General features: G+C 38.3%; 1 protein-coding gene and 1 pseudogene across 4 annotated transcripts in view; both read right to left on the bottom strand.

Annotated features, from left to right (window-relative positions):
* Positions 1-498: 498 nt before the first annotated feature.
* The window catches only part of ERP44 (endoplasmic reticulum protein 44), a 117,149-nt gene continuing 98,445 nt past the window's right edge, over positions 499-19,202 (bottom strand). The window contains exons 11-12 of one of the 3 annotated variants that reach the window (XM_025359936.1): positions 3,816-3,918; positions 499-1,879 (exon numbers count right to left, since the gene is read on the bottom strand). In XM_025359936.1, coding sequence (XP_025215721.1) covers positions 1,868-1,879; positions 3,816-3,918 — 115 coding nt within the window. In that variant the 3' untranslated portion in view covers positions 499-1,867. Of the gene's footprint in view, positions 1,884-3,815; positions 3,919-19,202 lie in introns of all 3 variants that reach the window. The other 2 variants (XM_025359935.1, XR_003115956.1) reach the window with 2 other exon arrangements.
* On the bottom strand, positions 16,447-18,118 carry LOC112608188 (annotated as a pseudogene). Its single transcript, XR_003115957.1, has one exon. The product of XR_003115957.1 is annotated as a regulator of nonsense transcripts 3A pseudogene (transcript).

Here is a 19,202-nt window from a genome sequence, read left to right as displayed (position 1 = left end):
TCCTTTTTTTAACAGCCACTTTATCATCTTACAGAATAGTGAACACATACTCCTTGAGGCCTTTTTCATAATAACTACTCTTAAGTCAGCTCTCTGCAACCTCACCCCTGAATTGTATCTTTTGTTGATTATTTTTTCAAACCCAGTTACAGGATTACCATATTATTCCAGTTGATTGCATGTGCTGCTTTTGGTCCTGTGTGCTATCTTGTTGAATGTTTGTGAATTTCCATGCTGACCTTCACAGATCTGGTCCATCATCTAACCTGAAGACCATAACTCTAACTTGATTCAACTTACTGGCTAAAAGCAATGAGGATAACAGAACTAAGGCCCAACCTCTAGAAAGGTCCATCCTACTTTCTTATTCACAATCTGGTACAATACACTAAAATATACCCCTTATCACCTTATTAACATTTATTATTTTCAATAAAACTATGGATAAATCATGCATCACTAGGAATTATAAGCTGGTTTTTAAAAATAATCATTAAATATCCATTATAAATATTTTAAAACAATTGGAAGATGTTACATATATTACATACTACATATAATGGCACATGTCAGCCTTTTAAGCTTAAAAATAATCTTTTCCCAAACTGGGATTGATTTATACCCAAGTATAAAATGACCCTTGGCCTATAGCACCAACCCGGGCCCAGAGGAAAAGACAATTTTGAGCCTGTCTGTCCTCTGGCATTGGGCTTCCTGATATGACACTGAGGGTCCTCTCCCTCTGGTTTTATTCCCTGGCAGTATTGAGGCCTGGCACAGGGACCCATCTTACTGTATGCTGCAGGCCTGGGAAATCAGGGAATCTAGAGGGGGTAAGGTCCTCTAACCATTTTACAATGGAAAGAAAAGTTAAATATGTTCCTTATTCTGTGTTTTTAATTTACACAACTATAACAAGACTCTACAAGACAGAAGGAGGTTAAAATTACCGAAATACAATTTCTCTGCTGGTTCTTCTCTTTGGAAATTGAAGTCTCATAATAGGAGTAGCGTTAAAACTCATCTAGTTCTGACTGGTAACCTGTTCCACTGTCACCTCCCTTTCCCAGATTTAGGTATAATTCATTCAAAGTTTTAAATGCCATCCATATGCCACATTTTTAGACAAACACAGAAGCTTAATAATACTTTTCATTTTCTTTTTCTTGGTTCATAAGGACAATTCCTGCCAAATGTTCTGTCTTATGACTCTCCTCCGCTTCAAAGTATGTTTAAGTTACACATTAAGAATCCAAAAAAATACCACTATGGAATTTTCATAAGCAATATCCAACCAATCAGTAAAACACAGTACACAGTGTGAAAATTTTAATTTATTCCCCTCCCAAGTATCCAGAATGTATATCTCTTTAGCTTTGAGAAATGAGATACTGAAAATACCAACAGAATTGATCATATGAAAGAAAGAAAAGCACATACGACAGAGGAAACATCCCTAAGTCCTCCCTACCGTAGTAGTGCAAGTTAATGGTAAGTTTCTGGCAATGTCACCTTTCTGTACATGACAGATTTAAAGTGGAGATAGGCCTCTGATTTTTATTTTTAAATCCTAGCAGGTTTTTTTTTTTTTTTTTTTTTTTTTGAGGCTATATTAAATGACAATGCATTTTGAGTCGGGGAGAAAAAAATTAAAAACCCAAAACTTCTTTCAGTTTATTCAAAATAAAAATACACATAGAATTATGAAAATATAGGTTTACTATTTCCACCACGTAGGTTGATGCTGCTGTTGAAAGGCTTACAAACTGTTTTTCAAGTTTTTAAAGCTCATCTCGATCCCTCAATAGAGTATACCTATATTCACTGGGTGCTAGTTTCTGGAAGGAGCTCTCAGGTGGACTGCTTGCTACATCTTGGGCTTGCTACAAAAGAAAGAATAAAACATTTTTATACCAATATAGTTTATAGTGCCATAATATTTTAATAAGAGTATTTGATGAATGGTAGTTCCCCTATAATTATTTGCTTATTAATCAATAAAAGCAACTGTGTGCCAAAGCAAGAGATTTAAATGTGAAATCTTGCTTTCCTCATTTCAAATGCTCTTACTCAGATTCTCCAGGGCAAGGTTGCCACAGGGCCATTAACTGTGGGCTTGTTTTACATTTGCTGAGGTGTGGTGGAAAGGACCAAAATACCTGACACCTGGATGCTTTCCTAGACTAGTCTACAGAGGCAACACAACCCTAGGTTGGCTCAAACCCTTCCTTTGTGCATGACCGCTAAGAGAATTAACAGCATCCACTATGTAGATATTATCTTAGTTATCAATTACCAGGATACCAGAAATTATTACAACTTAGTTGAAATAAAGAGGAAAGCAAACATTTCAATACTGAAAGAAATTAATTTCTGTAGTTTACTTGTGTACCAAGAGTAGACAAAAATACACAGTGAAACGAGCTACTTCCAAGAATTTTAAAGAAAAGGCAGTGCAGTCCATCCTCTATTTCCAAATTGTGAGCTCAAGAGCAGGCCTGATTGTTCTCATTTTAATATCCCCTGTAGTTGACATAGGCACACAGTGCATATATTACATACTATATGTAATGGCACATTAATTCTAACAGGAAGCAATGTGTCTATAAACTTATCATTTGACTTTATCATGTGCCTCTTTCCCAATACATTTTAAATTGTTTCAGTGAGATATATGTTTGGATGAAGCTGAAATTATATTACTATAAAACAAACATTTATTTGGTGCCCTCTGTTAGTACACAAAGATGAACAAATATAAGTTCACTGTCTAATGAGGAAATTGAAACAAGTCAGGATAATACAATAATGGTAAATGACATCTTTTCCTAATCTGATAAAATACTATGCAGGCCTTCTTTTCTGAGGAAAATAATCACCTTTGGGTTATAGCCGACAAGTTTGCCTCCTATAGTTGCTTAATTATCAAAAATCTGACCTCATTTTTAAGGGAAAAAGCATGTTTTTGGATTCCTATAGGGAACTCTTGCCTCTGAACCTAATCTGACTCTTAAATAAAGAAAAACTCAGTTTTTATTTTCCTTTTATAAATAGAGATTTTATAGGCAAAATAATGGATTTAAGTTCTGAGCATAGGAAATAGAAGATTTTGGTACATATCATCTTCCCTCTCTGTATCATGGTAATAGGCATGATAGAAATCATTATCTATCAAAATGCAAATTTAGGGCTGTTTAGTACAATAGGAACATAGAAATTACTTGTAACAGAAGTTACAAGGTGGAAACAGTAAAATTCTCAGGTAGAAAAAAATATAAGAGAACATAAAATTTTGATAAAACAGTTGTCAAGTATTCTAAATCACAAATGGGAAAGCTGCATTAAACTGTAAAGTTTTGAGCATTATGAATAGTGTATTTGTGAAGGCTCTTAGAATGATTTAGCAGAATAACCAATCATTACTTTCTTTATAGTGTGGTCAATCTTCCAGCCACAGAGGAAGGCTTGGAATTATTGGAATCCACTGATTTCTTCACTGATTTATCTGTTTTAGATTCCTATTTCCTATTTCCATTTGAAGCCAACTGTATTTAAATCTGTTATAGCCATATTCAACAGAGGTCACATTCAGAACACTTTTATACAATCAAGAAACTACGTTATAATATCCTTTCAACTTTTCTGAAGACCTAAAACTAAAAATTAATTTAAAAGGATAATTTCTACTCAGAATTTCTCTACACAAATATTCAGAAGCTGAAGCTCAAGCCGATGCAAGAACTTCAGACTCTCTTTGAGGCTAACTGAAAAACAAAAAAAAAGAGTTCCCATTGAAAAATAAACAGGAGTCCTACCTCTCCTGGGGCTATATCGGTTGGATCAGGTCCATGATGGAATTCTCTGTGCAGTTTTCCAGAATGTAAGTCAAATACAAATTGCTTGAGTTTTCCAGGAATTCTAAAACCATAGTCAAATAAAATTTAAACTGTTAATATGGACTTACCTCTATTTTACCAACTTCACAGTATTAAAAAAATTTTGCTAACCTACAATCCCACCCTCCTACCACAACTATTGCAGGCCAGGTATGTGTCAAACATTTTTACACAATTGTAAGCATAGTATCCAGATACTCAGTTTTGTATTCTAATTCCTGTACTTGTTTCATAGAAAATTTTCCATGCTTATCATTAAGGCACATTATAATCTACCAAGACGCTGTACCGCAAATTCTTAACCTTTTTAAATTAATGGGCACTTTATATATTTTCCTAAATTACATATATGTAACTAAAAAAACCTTTGTTCTGCAACATCACACTAAAAATAACAGGGCTCAAAAGAAAAAGAGTTAGGGGCTAACCACTTAAAACTATACAGCTTTGTAACCAAAGCACTATTATCAAGCTGTAATAAAAATATTAGCACCATCCAATGTCCACCACCATTTAAACCTAGTGTCAACCAGGTGATCCTCTGCAGCCTTAACATAAAGGTTGTGAGCCCACTTTTGAGGTCCAGGTCCTTGAGGGTATTCACTAGACAGTAAAAACCAATTTCATCAAATTAACCTGAACCAGGGCATAGTATTTTCATGTTTTTTTTCCCTAAACATAGGGGGAAATGTCTTCATAACTTCTTTAAACCATACATGCAACTTCATTGGATAACTTAACATTATGAAAAGCAAAGCACTTCTCAAGATCATTAAACTAGCTTTTATTTACACTAAGAAAGGCACTTCCTCAGGATTTTCAGCTGTTTTGTTTTGGAGGTCTTCATATACCCCTATGGCATTCTCTTTATGAAAAAGCTTATTCTCTGGCTCACGCCTGTAATCCGAGCACTTTGGGAGGCCAAGGCGGGCGGATCACGAGGTCAGGAGATCGAGACCATCCTGGCTAACACAGTGAAACCCCGTCTCTACTAAAAATACAAAAAAATTAGCCTGGTGTGGTGGCGGGCGCCTGTAGTCCCAGCTACTCGGGAGGCTGAAGCAGGAGAATGGTGGGAACCCGGGAGGTGGAGCTTGCAGTGAGCCGAGATCGGGCCACTGCACTCCAGCCTGGGCGACAGAACGAGACTCTGTCCCCCCCCCCCCCCCCCAAAAAAAGAAAAAGACAAATCTTATTCTGATGGCTTCAGGACATTCTGAGAATAATGATATATGAACCGAAACAACTTCATTTTCTATGGACATTATTCTCTTAATTACCAATCATGTATGAGCAAATCTGCAGCACAGAAACAATGCACTGTAGCAGATAACACCATATTGAGCTAAGCAAATTTATATATCAAGCTTTCTTCTTTGTAATATTTCCTTGAGTTATATACAATAAAGTAGGATTACTGGGTTAACAAATAAGAGCTTTTGACCAAGTGTGAGCAAATTATACCTATAAAACATCAGTTGGTTTTTACTGTTTGTTCTTTAAAGTGTTGCCAGCATGTCTGTCTTTTTAAAATTAAAATTGGTTTTGCTAATTTGATAAGTAAAAGATACCTGCATTTTAATTTACATTTCTTCACAAATTAAGCATTTTTTCATTGCTTCTCTGAATTTACATTTCTGCTCATATGAATTGTCTGCCTTCTAACTGAGATCTTAGTGCTTTAAAAAATTAATTATATATTTTAAATAGAAACACTTTTTCATTCTGTTACAAGAATTAAAATGCAGGTCCACATACACTTTAATTCCTTGGGTAGAACTGATTGACTTTTAAAATCATTATTTTTTTGGTAGCAAACAATAGCTGGCTTGTAGTTAATATTACCAGTTTCTTTTTCTTTTTATCCTCTCCTGAGGTCCTGGAAGTGCTGTTTCTTCCCTTCAATAACTCCCACTGAGCTGTACCAACCAATAACTTCATTGTATACCCATTTTGGCTCCCCACTAGCTCCAATGCAACAGAGACCAGCAGGTGCCAAATGCACAGTTTACAAATACAAATGACTGTCAGGTAGCTATATTGACAGAATGCCTCTGAAAGGTTCTCTGGTGCTGAAGTAATTGCACATGTACCAGAGATAAACACTGAGAGGAGATCAATTTAAATTTAATCTGACATCATCTACTGTCACCCACAGCAAGTGCTAAAATATATCCATTCAATCCATAGCATTGCAAAAGGTCTATAATGTTAAGATAAAGCCTCTGCTAGTTTGTTTTATGAGGTCCAAAGATTATCAAAACTAATACAGTGTGAACTGCTTCTGCTAGTCAAGAAATAATTTATGATTAAATCTTAAATGTGACAAATTCATTGAAAACACTCAAAACACATTTTTCCAAGTTGATTTTTTTCCCTTGTTAACAGATGAAAGAAAAAATTGTGTGCAAAACGAAAAGACAAGAGATAGGATGAATCTGAATTGATGCAGTAGAAAAACAGATTATAAAACAGCTATCTAGCTTGTGGCCAGAAACTATCCATCATTATTAAGAAGTAACATTCAGTGAATCAACAATAAATTGTCAAGAAAACAGACAACATGCTAATCTCCTAAACAGGAAAATAAATGGGCCCTTGCCATAATAAATAAAATTATATACATCATGCTTTAGGGCAAAATTGTTTTAATTAGAACACCTAAGTGTTTCCCATCCTCCAGTTACTTTTTTGTTTATTTACAATTCTTTAGGTGAGACAAAATTTTGACATAGTGAAATGCACAAATGTTAAGTGTATGAACAAACTTGAACAAATGAATACAAGGTAATATGTATTTTTATTATTTCTTAAAATTTAGATACAGCAGAATTCACTTTTTTAGGCTTAACTTTTGAGTTTTAACATGTGCATAGCATTTTGCTACCTGCTCCACAAACCAGGTACAGAACAATTCCAACACCCTTTTTAAGTCAGACTCTCCCCTTTCCCACAACCCCTGGCAACTGTTGACCTTCTATGATTGTCATTTGTACAAAATCATACAACATGTAATTATAAGAATGGCTTTTTTTTCACTTAGCATATTGTATTTGAGATTCATTCATCCATTTTTGTATATATAAAAAGATATGTTCCTCTATCCACTGTGGAATAGTATGTCCCATTGAGTAGATATACAATTAGTTTATCCATTCTTCTATTCAAGGACATTCAAGTTCTTTCCAGATTTTGGTGATTATGCACAATACTGCTACAAACATTTGTGCACAAGTGTTTGTGAACTTTGTCTAGAACAAATACCAGGTTATATGGTAGGTATATATCTAACTTTTAAAGAAACTGTAAACTGTTTTCTAGAGTGGCTGTATCATGTTGTAATCCACCAGCAATGTATGAAACTTCTAGTTGTTCCATATCCTCATGAACACCTTGTATTATCAGTATTTTAATTTAGGCATTCTAAAATATATATACTGACTAATGATGCTGAGCACCTTCCACATGCGTTTATCTGCTATCCCTATATCTTCTTTACATTCTATCAGTATCTTTCACAGAATAAAAGTTTTTAATTTGATTAAGACCAATTTATACATGATTTCCTTTTATGGATAGTGCTTTTGATACTCTAAGAACTCTCTGTGAAACCCCAGGTCATAAAGAGTTTCTCCTATGTTTGCTTCTAAGAGTTTTCTAGTTTTATCTTACATATAGGTGCATGATAAATTCTAAGTTAATTTTTCATAGAAGGAAATTCTTTTTTGGATGAGGACATTCAGTTGGTCTAGCACCATCTGTTGAAAAGACTATCCTTTCTCCACTGAATTGCCCTTAGCACCTTTAAAAAAATCTATTACTGAGATTACCCTTCCAAGATGGCTGAATAGGAACAGCTCCGCTCTGCAGCTCCCAGCATGATCAACGCAGAAGACGGGTGATTTCTGCATTTCCAATTGAGGTACCTGGTTCATCTCATTGGGACTGGTTGGACAGTGGGTGGTGCAGCCCACAGAGGGTGAGCTGAAGCAGGGTGGGGTATCGCCTCACTCAGGAAGCACAAGGGGTTGGGGGATTTCCCTTTCCTAGCCAAGGGAAGCTGTGACGGACGGTACCAGAAAAACGGGACATTTCTGCCCAAATACTGCACTTTTCCAACAATCTTAGCAAACAGCATACCAAGAGATTATATCCCACACCTGGCTCAGCAGCTTCCATGCCCATGCAACCTTACTCACGCTAGCTAGCGCAGCAGTCCAAGATCGAACTGCGAGGTGGCAGCCAGAAGGTGGAGGGGCACCTGCTATTGCTGAGGCTTGACTAGGTAAACAAAGCGGCCAGGAAGCTCGAACTGGGTGGAGCCCTCCGCAGCTCAACAAGGCCTCCTTGCCTCTATATACTCCACCTCTGGGGGCAGGGCATAGCTGAACAAAAGCCAGCAGAAACTTCTGCAGACTTAAATGTCCCTATCTGACAGCTCTGAAGAGAGCAGTGGTTCTCCCAGTACAGTGTTTGAGCTCTGCGAATGGACAGAATGCCTCCTCAAGTGGGTCCCTGACCCCTGTGTAGCCTAACTGGGAGACACCTCCCAGTAGGGGCCAACTGACGCCTCATACAGCTGGGTGCCCCTCTGAGACGAAGCTTCCAGAGGAAGGATCAGATAGCAATATTTGCTGTTCTACAATATTTGCTGTTGTGATACCCAGGCAAACAGGGTCTGAAGTGGACCTCCAGCAAACTCCAACAGACCTGCAGCTGAGGGACCTGACTGTTGGAAGGAAAACTAACAAACAGAAAGGAATAGCATCAAAATCAACAAGAAGGACGTTCACACAAAAACCCCATCTGTAGGTCACCATCATCAAAGACCAAAGGTAGACAAAACCACAAAGATGGGGAGAAACAGAGCAAAAAAGCTGAAAATTTTAAAAACCAGAGCACCTCTTCTCCTCCGAAGGATTGCAGCTCCTCGCCAGCAATGGAACAAAGCTGGACGGAGAATAACTTTGATGAGTTGACAGAAGTAGACTTCAGAAGGTAGGTAATAACAAACTTCTCCAAGTTAAAGGAGGATGTTTGAATCCATCGCAAGGAAGCCAAAAACTTTGAAAAAAGATGAATGGCTAACTAGAATAAACAGTGTAGAGAAGATCTTAAATGACCTGATGGAGCTGAAAACCATGGCACAAGAACTACGTGATGCATGCACAAGCTTCAGTAGCTGATTTGATCAACTGGAAAAAAGAGTATCAGTGATTGAAGATAAAATTAATGAAATGAAGCGAGAAGTTTAGAGAAAAAAGTAAAAAGAAATGAACAAAACCTCCAAGAAATATGGGACTATGTGAAAAGACCAAATGTACGTTTGATTGGTGTACCTGAAACTGACGGGGAGAATGGAACCAGGCTGGAAAACACTCTTCAGGATATTATCCAGGAGAACTTCCCCAACTTAGCAAGGCAGGCCAACATTCAAATTCAGAAAATACAGAGAACACCACAAAGATCTCCTCAAGAAGAGCAACCCCAAGACACATAATTGTCAGTTTCACCAAGGTTGAAATGAAGGAAAAAATGTTAAGTGCAGCCGGAGAGAAAGGTCTGGTTACCCACAAAGAGAAGCCCATCAGACTAACAGTGGATCTCTCAGCAGAAACGCTACCAGCCAGAAGAGAGTGGGGGTCAATATTCAACATTCTCAAAGAAAAGAATTTTCAACCCAGAATTTCATATCCAGCCAAACTAAGCTTCGTAAGTGAAGGAGAAATAAAATCCTTTACAGACAAGCAAATGCTGAGAGATTTTGTCACCACCAGGCCTGAAGGAAGCACTAAACATGGAAAGGAACAACCAGTACCAACCACTGCAAAAACATGTCAAATTGTAAAGACCACTGATGCTAGGAAGAAACTGCATCAACTAACAGGCAAAATAACCAGCTAACTTCATAATGACAGGATCAAATTCACACATAACCATATTAACCTTAAATGTAAATGGGCTAAATGCCCCAATTAAAAGACACAGACTGGCAAATTGGATAATGAGTCAAGATGTGCTGTATTCAGAGACCCATCTCACGTGTAGAACACACACAAAGGCTCAAAATAAAGGGATGGAGGAAGATCTACCAAGCAAATGGAAAGCAAAAAAAAGCAAGGGATGCAATCCTAGTCTCTAATAAAATAGACTTTAAACCAACAAAGATCAAAAGAGACAAGGCCATTACATAATGGTAAAGGGATCAATTCAACAAGAAGAGCTAACCTAAATATATATGCACCCAATACAGGAGCACCCAGATTCATAAAGCAACTCCTTAGAGACCCACAAGGAGACTTAGACTCCCACACAATAATAATGGGAGACTTTAACACCCCACTATCAACATTAGACAGATCAACGAGACAGAAAGTTAATACGGATATCCAGGACTTGAACTCAGCTCCACACCAAGCAGACCTAATAGACATCTACACAACTCTCCACCCCAAATCAACAGAATATACATTCCTCTCAGCACCACATCACATTTATTCCAAAACTGACCACATAGTTGGAAGTAAAGCACTCCTCAGCAAATGTAAAAGAACAGAAACCACAACGAGCTGTCTCTCAGACCACAGTGCAATTAAATTAAAACTCAGGATTAAGAAACTCACTCAAACCACACAACTACATGGAAACTGAACAACCTGCTCCTGAATGACTACTGGGTACATAACAAAATGAAGGCAGAAATAAAGATGTTCTTTGAAACCAATGAGAACAAAGATACAACATACCGGAATCTCTGGGACACATTTAAAGCAGTGTGTAGAGGGAAATTTATAGCACTAAATGCCCACAAGAGAAAGCAGAGAAGATCGAAAACTGACACCCTAACATCACAATTAAAAGAATTAGAGAGGCAAGAGCAAACTAATTCAAAAGCTAGCGGAAGGCAAGAAATAACTAAGATCAGAGCAGAACTGAAGGAGATAGAGACACAAAAAACCCTTCAAAAAATCATGCAGGAGCTGTTTATTTGAAAAGATCAACAAAACTGAGAGACCGATAGCAAGACTAATAAAGAAGAAAAGAGAGAAGAATCAAATAGACGCAATAAAAAATGATAAAGGGGATATCACCACCGATCCCACAGAAATACAAACTAACATCACAGAATACTATAAACACTTCTATGCAAATTAACTAGAAAATCTAGAAGAAATGGATAAATTCCTGGACAAATATACCCTCCCAAGACAAAACCAGGAAGATGTTGAATCCCTGAATAGACCAATAACAGGCTCTGAAATTGAGGCAATAATTAACAGCCTACCAACCAAAAACAGTTCAGGACCAGATGGATTCACAGCTGAATTCTACCAGAGGTACAAAGAGGAGCTAGTACCATTCCTTCTGAAACTACTCCAATCAATAGAAAAAGAGGGAATCTTCCCTAACTCATTTTATGAGGCCAGCATCATCCTGATACCAAAGCTTGCGCAGAGACACAACAAAAACAGAGAATTTTAGACCAGTATCCCTGATGAACATGGATGCAAAAATCCTCATAAAATACTGGCAAACCAAACCTAGCAGCATATCAAAAAGCTTATCCACCAAGATCAAGCTGGCTTCATACCTGGGATGCAAGGCTGGTTCAACATATGCAAATCAATAAGTGTAATCCATTACATAAACAGAACCAATGACAAAAACCACATGATTATCTCAATAGATGCAGGAAAGGCCTTCGACAAAATTCAGCCCTTCATGCTAAAAACTCTCAATAAACTAGGTATTGCTGGAACGTATCTCAAAATAATAAGAGCTATTTATGACAAACCCACAGCCAGTATCATACTGAATGGGCAAAAACTGGAAGCAGTCCCTTTGAAAACCGGCACAAGACAGGGAGGTCCTCTCTCACCACTCCTATTCAACATAATGTGGAAGTTCTGGCCAGGGCAATCAGGCAAGAGAAGGAAATAAAGGGTATTCAATTAGGAAAAGAGGGAGTCAAATTGTCCCTGTTTGCAGATGACATGATTATATATTTAGAAAATCCATCGTCTCAGCCCCAAATCTCCTTAAGCTGATAAGCAACTTCAGCAAAGTCTCAGCATACAAAATCAATGTACAAAAATCACAAGCACTCCTATACACCAATAACAGACAGCCAAATCATGAGTGAACTCCCATTCACAATTGCTACAAAGAGAATAAAATACATAGGAATCCAACTTACAAGGGATGTGAAGGACCTCTTCAAGGAGAACTACAAACCACTGCTCGACGAAATAAAAGAGAACACAAACAAATGGAAGAACATTCCATGCTCATGGATAGAAAGAATCAATATCATGAAAATGGCCACACTGCCCAAGGTAATTTATAGATTCAATGCCATCCGCATCAAGCTACCAATGACCATCTTCACAGAATTGGAAAAAACTACTTTAAACTTCATATGGAACCAAAAAAGAGCCCACATTGCCAAGACAATCCTAAGCAGAAAAAAAAAGCTGGAGGCATCATGCTACCTGACTTCAAACTATACAAGGCTACAGTAACCAAAACAGCATGGTACTGGTACCAAAACAGAGATACAGACCAATGGAACAGAACAGAGGCCTCAGAAATAACACCACACATCTACAACCATCTGATATTTGACAAACCTGACAAAAACAAGAAATGGGGACAGGATTCCCTATTTAATAAACGGTGCTGGGAAAACTGGCTAGCCATATGTAGAAAGCTGAAACTGGATCACTTCCTTACATTACATACAAAAATTAATTCAAGATGGATTAAAGACTTAAATGCTAGACCTAAAACCATAAATACCCTAGAAGAAAACCTAGGCAATACCATTCAGGACATAGGCATGGGCAAGGACTTCATGGCTAAAACACCAAAAGCAATGGCAACAAAAGCCAAACTAGACAAATGGGATCTAGTTAAACTAAAGAGCTTCTGCACAGCAAAAGAAACTACCATCAGAGTGACCAGGCAACCTACAGAATGGGAGAACTTTTTGCAATGTACCCATCTGACAAAGGGCTAATATCCAGAATCTACAAAGAACTTAAATTTACAAGAAAAAATCAAACCCATTAAAAAGTGGGCAAAGGATATGAACAGACAATTCTCAAAAGAAGACATTTATGCAACCAACAGACACATGAAAAAATGCTCATCATCACTGATCATCAGAGAAATGCAACTCAAAACAACAATGAGATGCTATCTCACACCAGTTAGAACGGCGATCATTAAAAAATCAGGAAACAACAGGTGCTGGAGAGGATGTGGAGAAATATGAACACTTTTACACTGTTGGTGAGAGTGCAAACTAGTTCAACCATTGTGGAAGACAGTGTGGTGATTCCTCAAGGATCTAGAACTAGAAATACCATTTGACACAGCCATCCCATTACTGGGTATATACCCAAAGGATTATAAATCATGCTGCTATGAAGACACATGCACACATATGTTTATTGCGGCACTATACACAATAGCAAAGACTTGGAACCAACCCAAATGTCCATCAATGATAGACTGAATTAAGAAAATGTGGCACATATACACCATGGAATACTACGCAGCCACAAAAAAAAGATGAGTTCATGTCCTTTATAGGGACATGGATGAAGCTGGAAACCATCATCCTGAGCAAAGTATCCCAAGGACAGAAAACCAAACACCGTGTATTCTCACTCATAGGTGGGAATTGAACAATGAGAACATTTGGACACAGAACAGGGAACATCACACACCGGCACCTGGCGTGGGGTGGGGGCAGGGCGGAGGGATAGCATTAGGAGAAATACCTAATGTAAATGATGAGTTAATGGGCGCAGCAAACCAACATGGCACATATATACATATGTAACAAACCTGCACGTTGTGCACATGTACCCTAGAACTTAAAGTATAATTTTTAAAAAATCTATTACTATATTTGTATGTCTATTTCTGGACTCCCTCTCTTCTCTTCCATGGCTCTATGTACATACTCTTTCACCAAAACTGCACTGTATTAATTACCTTAGATGTATATTTTGTCTTAAAACTAGGTAATGTGAATCCTCCAACTTTCTTTTTCAAAACAGTTTTAGCTATTCTGGTTTAAGCTTTCCATATAAATTTTAGAATCTGGTTGTCTATATCAATGAATCTAGCTGAGATTTTGACTGGGATCACATTAAATTTATAGGTCAAGTTGACTGTATTGAGTGTTGTAATCCATGAACACAGTATGCTTCCTTGTTTATTTTGGTTGTCTTGGATTTCCTTCAGCAGCATTTTGTAACTTTCAACATACAGATCCTGCACATGTTTTGTTTGATTTATATCTAGGTAGTTTTTTTTTCCTCCTTTTGGAGTTATTATAAATGGAACTTAAAACAAAATCCTGGTTTCCAATTGTTCATTGTCTTTGTATAGAAATATAAGTGATGTTTTAAAAAGTTAACCTGTATACTGCTCAAATCACTTATTAGTTCTAGGAGCTCTTTAACAGATTTGTTGGTAATTTCTACACAGACAATCATGTTATATACAAAGAAAGTTACTTTTATTTCTTTCTTTCAGGTCTGAATGCCTTTCATTTATTTTCTAGTTCTATTGTACTTGCTAGGATTTCCAGTACAATACTAAAAGAAGCGGTGAGATTGAACATCTTTGCCTAGTTCTCTATCATACAGGAAAAGCATTTGGTTCTTTATCATTAGATATGACATTAGCTGTAGGTCCTTTATAGATGCCCTTTAAAAGACTGAAGTTTCCTTTTTTAAAAATCTCCCCAATCCCCATAACCCCCAGCCTCTGGTAACAACCATTCTACTCTCTACCTCTATGAGTTCAACTTTTAATATTCTGCATATGAGTGAGATCATGCAGTATTTGTCTTTCTGTGCTTGACTTCTTATTCCACTCAACGCACTGTTCACTCCTGGTTCATTCATGTTGTTACAAATGACAGAATCTCATTCTTTTTTAAGGCTAAATAGTATCCCATTGTGTATATATAGCACCTTTTCTTTATCCATGCATCTGTTTACATTGCATGGATAAAGACACTTACATTGATTGCATATCTTGCCTATTGTGAACAATGCTGCAATGAACATAGGAGTGCAGATATTTCTTCAACAGACTGATTTCCTATTTTTTGGATAGATACCCAGTAGTGGGGTTGCTGGATCATAGGGTAGTTCTATTTTTATTTTTTTGAGGAAACTCCATACTGTTTTCCATAATGACTAATCTACATTTCCACCAACAATGTGAAGGATTCCCTTTTTTCACACATCCTCATCACCACTTTTGTCTCTTTTATAATAGTCATCTTCTATGCTTTGCATATGGTTGGTTTGTCTCCACCAAATCTTATTTTGAAATTTTATCCCCAACATGGAGGTGCTGGTAGGTGTGGCCTAATGAGAGGTGTTTGGGTCATAGAGGCAGATCCCTCATGAATGGCTTGGTGCCATTCTCATGGTAGCTGAGGTCTTGCTCTAGTGAGATAGGATTAGTTTTGCTGGGATCGAATCAGATCCTGTGAGAGTGGGTTGTTACAAAGCCAGGTAGCCCCTCAGGTTTGGTCCCTCTTTGCATGTGCCCACTTCCACTTTGACTTTCTCTGCCACATTTTAAGGCAGCATAAAAGCCGTCAACAGAAGCTACACAGATGCAGGTGTCACGCTTCTTATACAGCCTGTAGAACTATAAGCTAAATAAACCACTTTTCTTTATAAATTACCCAGCCTCAGGTATTCCTTTATAGCAAGACAAAACAAAGACGCCATTATTTTTTTCCCCATTGGTTATTGGGGTACAGGTGGTATTTGGTTACATTAGTAAGTTCTTTAGTGGTGACTTGTGAGATTTTGGTGCACCCATCACCCGAGCAGTATACAGTACACCCTATTTGTAGTCTTTTATCCCTCAGCCAGCTCCCACCCTTCCCCACAAGTCCCCAAAGTCCATTGTATCGTTCTTAAGCCTTTGTGTCCTCATAGCATAGCTTAGCTCTCACATATCAGTAAGAACATACAATGTTTGGTTTCCATTCCTGAGTTACTTCGCTTAGAATAAGTCTCCAATCTCATCCAGGTCACTATAAATGCTGTTAATTCATTCCTTTTTATGGCTCAGCAGTATTCCATCATACATACATACACACACACCCACCCCCCCCAACAGTTTCTTTATCCGCTTGTTGACTGATGGGCATTTGGGTTGGTTCCATGATCTTGCAATTGTGAATTGTGCTGCTATAAACATGCGTGAGAAGTATCTTTTTCATATAATGACTTCCTTTCCTCTGAGTAGATACCCAGCAGTGGGATTGCTGGATCAAATGGTAGTTCTACTTTCAGTTCTTAAAGGAATCTCCACACTGTTTTCCATAGTGGCTGTACTAGTTTACATTCCTACCAGCAATGTGGTAGGTTCCTACCACACCAACATCTACTATTTTTTTTATTTTTTTATTATGGCCATTCTTGCAGAGGTAAGGTGGTTATTGCATTGTAGTTTTGATTTGCATTTCCCTGACCATTAGTGATGTTGAGCATTTTTTAACAAAATTTTTATTTAATAAATGGTTAAAATCGCAGTGCCAAAAATACATTAACATTTAATAATTTCACTGAAAGGAAGAAATTGTAGAATGCACGGTTTCAGAAAGCTATTTTCAGTTATTTACAAATAAAGTGTCTAAAACTCAAAGACAGGCTCTATATGCTATACCTAGTTTATCCCTTCCCGAACAAAATTTCTGTTATTTGGGAAAATTCTTAAACGATGATTTAAACCGTAACGGTTACAAACCACAAATGCATCCATCCAAAAACTGTGAAACCATTTTCATCCAGTCAGTGGCAAAACTGTTGAAAGGGCAATAGTTGAAGCTGCTGAGTTTTATATAGTGTGAACTGTTGTATATATATTCCTACCAGGACTAAAACACAGCACACTTTGCAGGCATGGCTGACTCACAAAGGTTGTAACAAACAACTGCTCTTTACTCGACACCACGGCTTGGAGGCCACAGAGAAGCACGAGAGACTGACAGCTCTTCTGCTTACAAACAAATGAAACCCAAAGTGGATGTCGTTCTCAGAGCACTGAAAGTGCTTCAGGACTCGCACTGATCCCATACTAACTTTCTTCCCTATTTTACACACATTTTTCTACTGTCCAATGGAAATCATTTTCTGGTTTGGCTAAACAACAAATACTAGTTTATAACAGGAATAGTAAAATCCGTGAGAATTCTGTTCAATTTAAGACTTGACACTACTTTCTTTAGAATGGTTTCTGCGTGTTTCTATGTCACCCTCTGTATTTTTAGCTTCCAGCTTCCTGGTAAGGAGTAAGTTCTCCTTTCCCGTCACACTCGGGGTCATTTACATGTTTCTGGGATGCCCTCGCTAGTTCATGGAGGCCAGGTGCGCGCAGTGACTCACTCTGCCTCTTCCTCTACTCTTCTCAGGACCAGTCCCCGAACCTTCTGCCTTGCAGTTCCTCCCGCTTCCGCCACACTCTCGTGCTCGGAAGCAAGCTCCCGGATCATACAGCCGCAAGGCCGGCCGGTCCTTGTTTGCCAGTCGCTCCTTTCTGGGTGCCGGACCGTCCTCACACCTCTGAGCTCTTCCCGGTCTCTCCACAGCCTCCCCAGGAGCCCCGCTGTCCTGGCTCCCCTTCTTCCCTCTGTCTTGGCCAGGTTCTTTACCCCATGTCTGCTCATCTTCGCTCCTGCTGGAAAGCCGGTCAGGCTCGTGGTGAGATCTGTGCCTCCTGCTGTCATCCACATGGTGTCTTTGTGCTTCAGATTCTTTTTCTTGAGATCTCTCCACATCCCTGTGCTCTTTGTCACTGCCGCCGTGTGACCTTAACCCTTACTTCTTTCTCTGCAATTTTTTTTTTGTTTTGCATCTTTCTTTTTCTTTTTCCTCTTCCTGCAAACGTTTCTTTTCTAACTCTCTCTTCCTCCGTTCTTAATCGCTTCTCTTCTCGCATTCTCTGCTTCTCTAATTTTCTATTTTTAATATAGTCCAAAACAGGTGTAGTTCTTCTAGCAATGAGCTCTCTTGTCTTCGCCTCCATCTCCCCCAGCAGTCTCAGGGTTGACACTGGTCTTCTCTTTCTCCACACAGTAGGTTTCTAAAAACTTCTTATATTCTGCATCCCAAGTTGGCGGCGAAAAACTCGAAGTAGTTGTGCCTGGGCAGCGGGTACAGCTGCTCCTCCAGCAGCTCCTTGGGGGAGGCCCGTGGACAGGTGGCAAATGACCACCTGCGGGGAGCGCGAGGAAGTTCCCACCGCAGCAGGGGCGTGGACATCCAGTTCGGGAGGCACCGCCTACAGTGCTAGAAGGCCCGGGCCCCACCCCTCCCGGCCCCCGCCCCTCCCCCTCCGCTCAGGGCCGTCCTCTCGATGTTGAGCATTTTTTCATGTTTGTTGGCCATTTGTGTATCTTTTGAGAATTATCTGTTCATGTCCATAGCCCACTTTTTGATGGGATTGTTTTTTTCTTACTGATTTGAGTTCATTGTCGATTCTGGATATTAGTCATTTGTCAGATGTATAGATTGTGAAGATTTTCTCCTACTCTGTGGGTTGTCAAAGACACCATTCTAACATCTCTGATGATTAGTGATGTTCAGCACTTTTTCATATACCTATTGGCTACCTGTATGTCTTATTTTGAGAAATGTTTATTCAGATGCCTTACCCTTTTTCAATCAGGTTGTTTTCTTACTATTGACTTGTTTGAATTCTTTATATATTTTTAGTATTAACCCCTCATCAGATGTATGGTTTGCAAATCCTTTTTCCCATTCTGTAGGTTGTTTTTTTCACTTTGTAGATTTCCTTCACTGTGCAGAAGCTTTTTAGTTTGATGTAATTCAATTTTTCTATTTTTGCTTTTATTGCCTGTGCTTTTGGGGTCATATCCAAAATTTGTGGCCCAGACTAATGTCATGAAGCTTTCCCCTGTTTTCTTCAGTACTCTTAAATAATTTCAGATCTTATGTTAATGTCTTTAATCTATTTTGAGATATTTGCATATGGGGTGAGATGAGGGTCTAATTTCATTCTTCTGCATGTGGATATCCAATTTCCCCCCACTCTTCCTAGCACAATTTATTGAAGAGACTCTCTTTTCTCTTTTTGATGCTGGGAAAAGTGCACCTTTTGCACCTTTGTCAAAAATCAATTGACCATAACCAGGGTCTCTAGTTTGCTAGGATTTTGTTGAGGACTTTTGCATCTATGTTCATCAAGGATATTACCCTGTAATTTTCTTTTCTTATAGTGTCCTAGTCTGACTTTGAA

This window comes from Theropithecus gelada, chromosome 15 (genome assembly GCF_003255815.1).
Source record: "Theropithecus gelada isolate Dixy chromosome 15, Tgel_1.0, whole genome shotgun sequence".
Taxonomy (NCBI): domain Eukaryota; kingdom Metazoa; phylum Chordata; class Mammalia; order Primates; family Cercopithecidae; genus Theropithecus; species Theropithecus gelada.
This window is presented reverse-complemented; position numbering and strand designations above follow the sequence as displayed.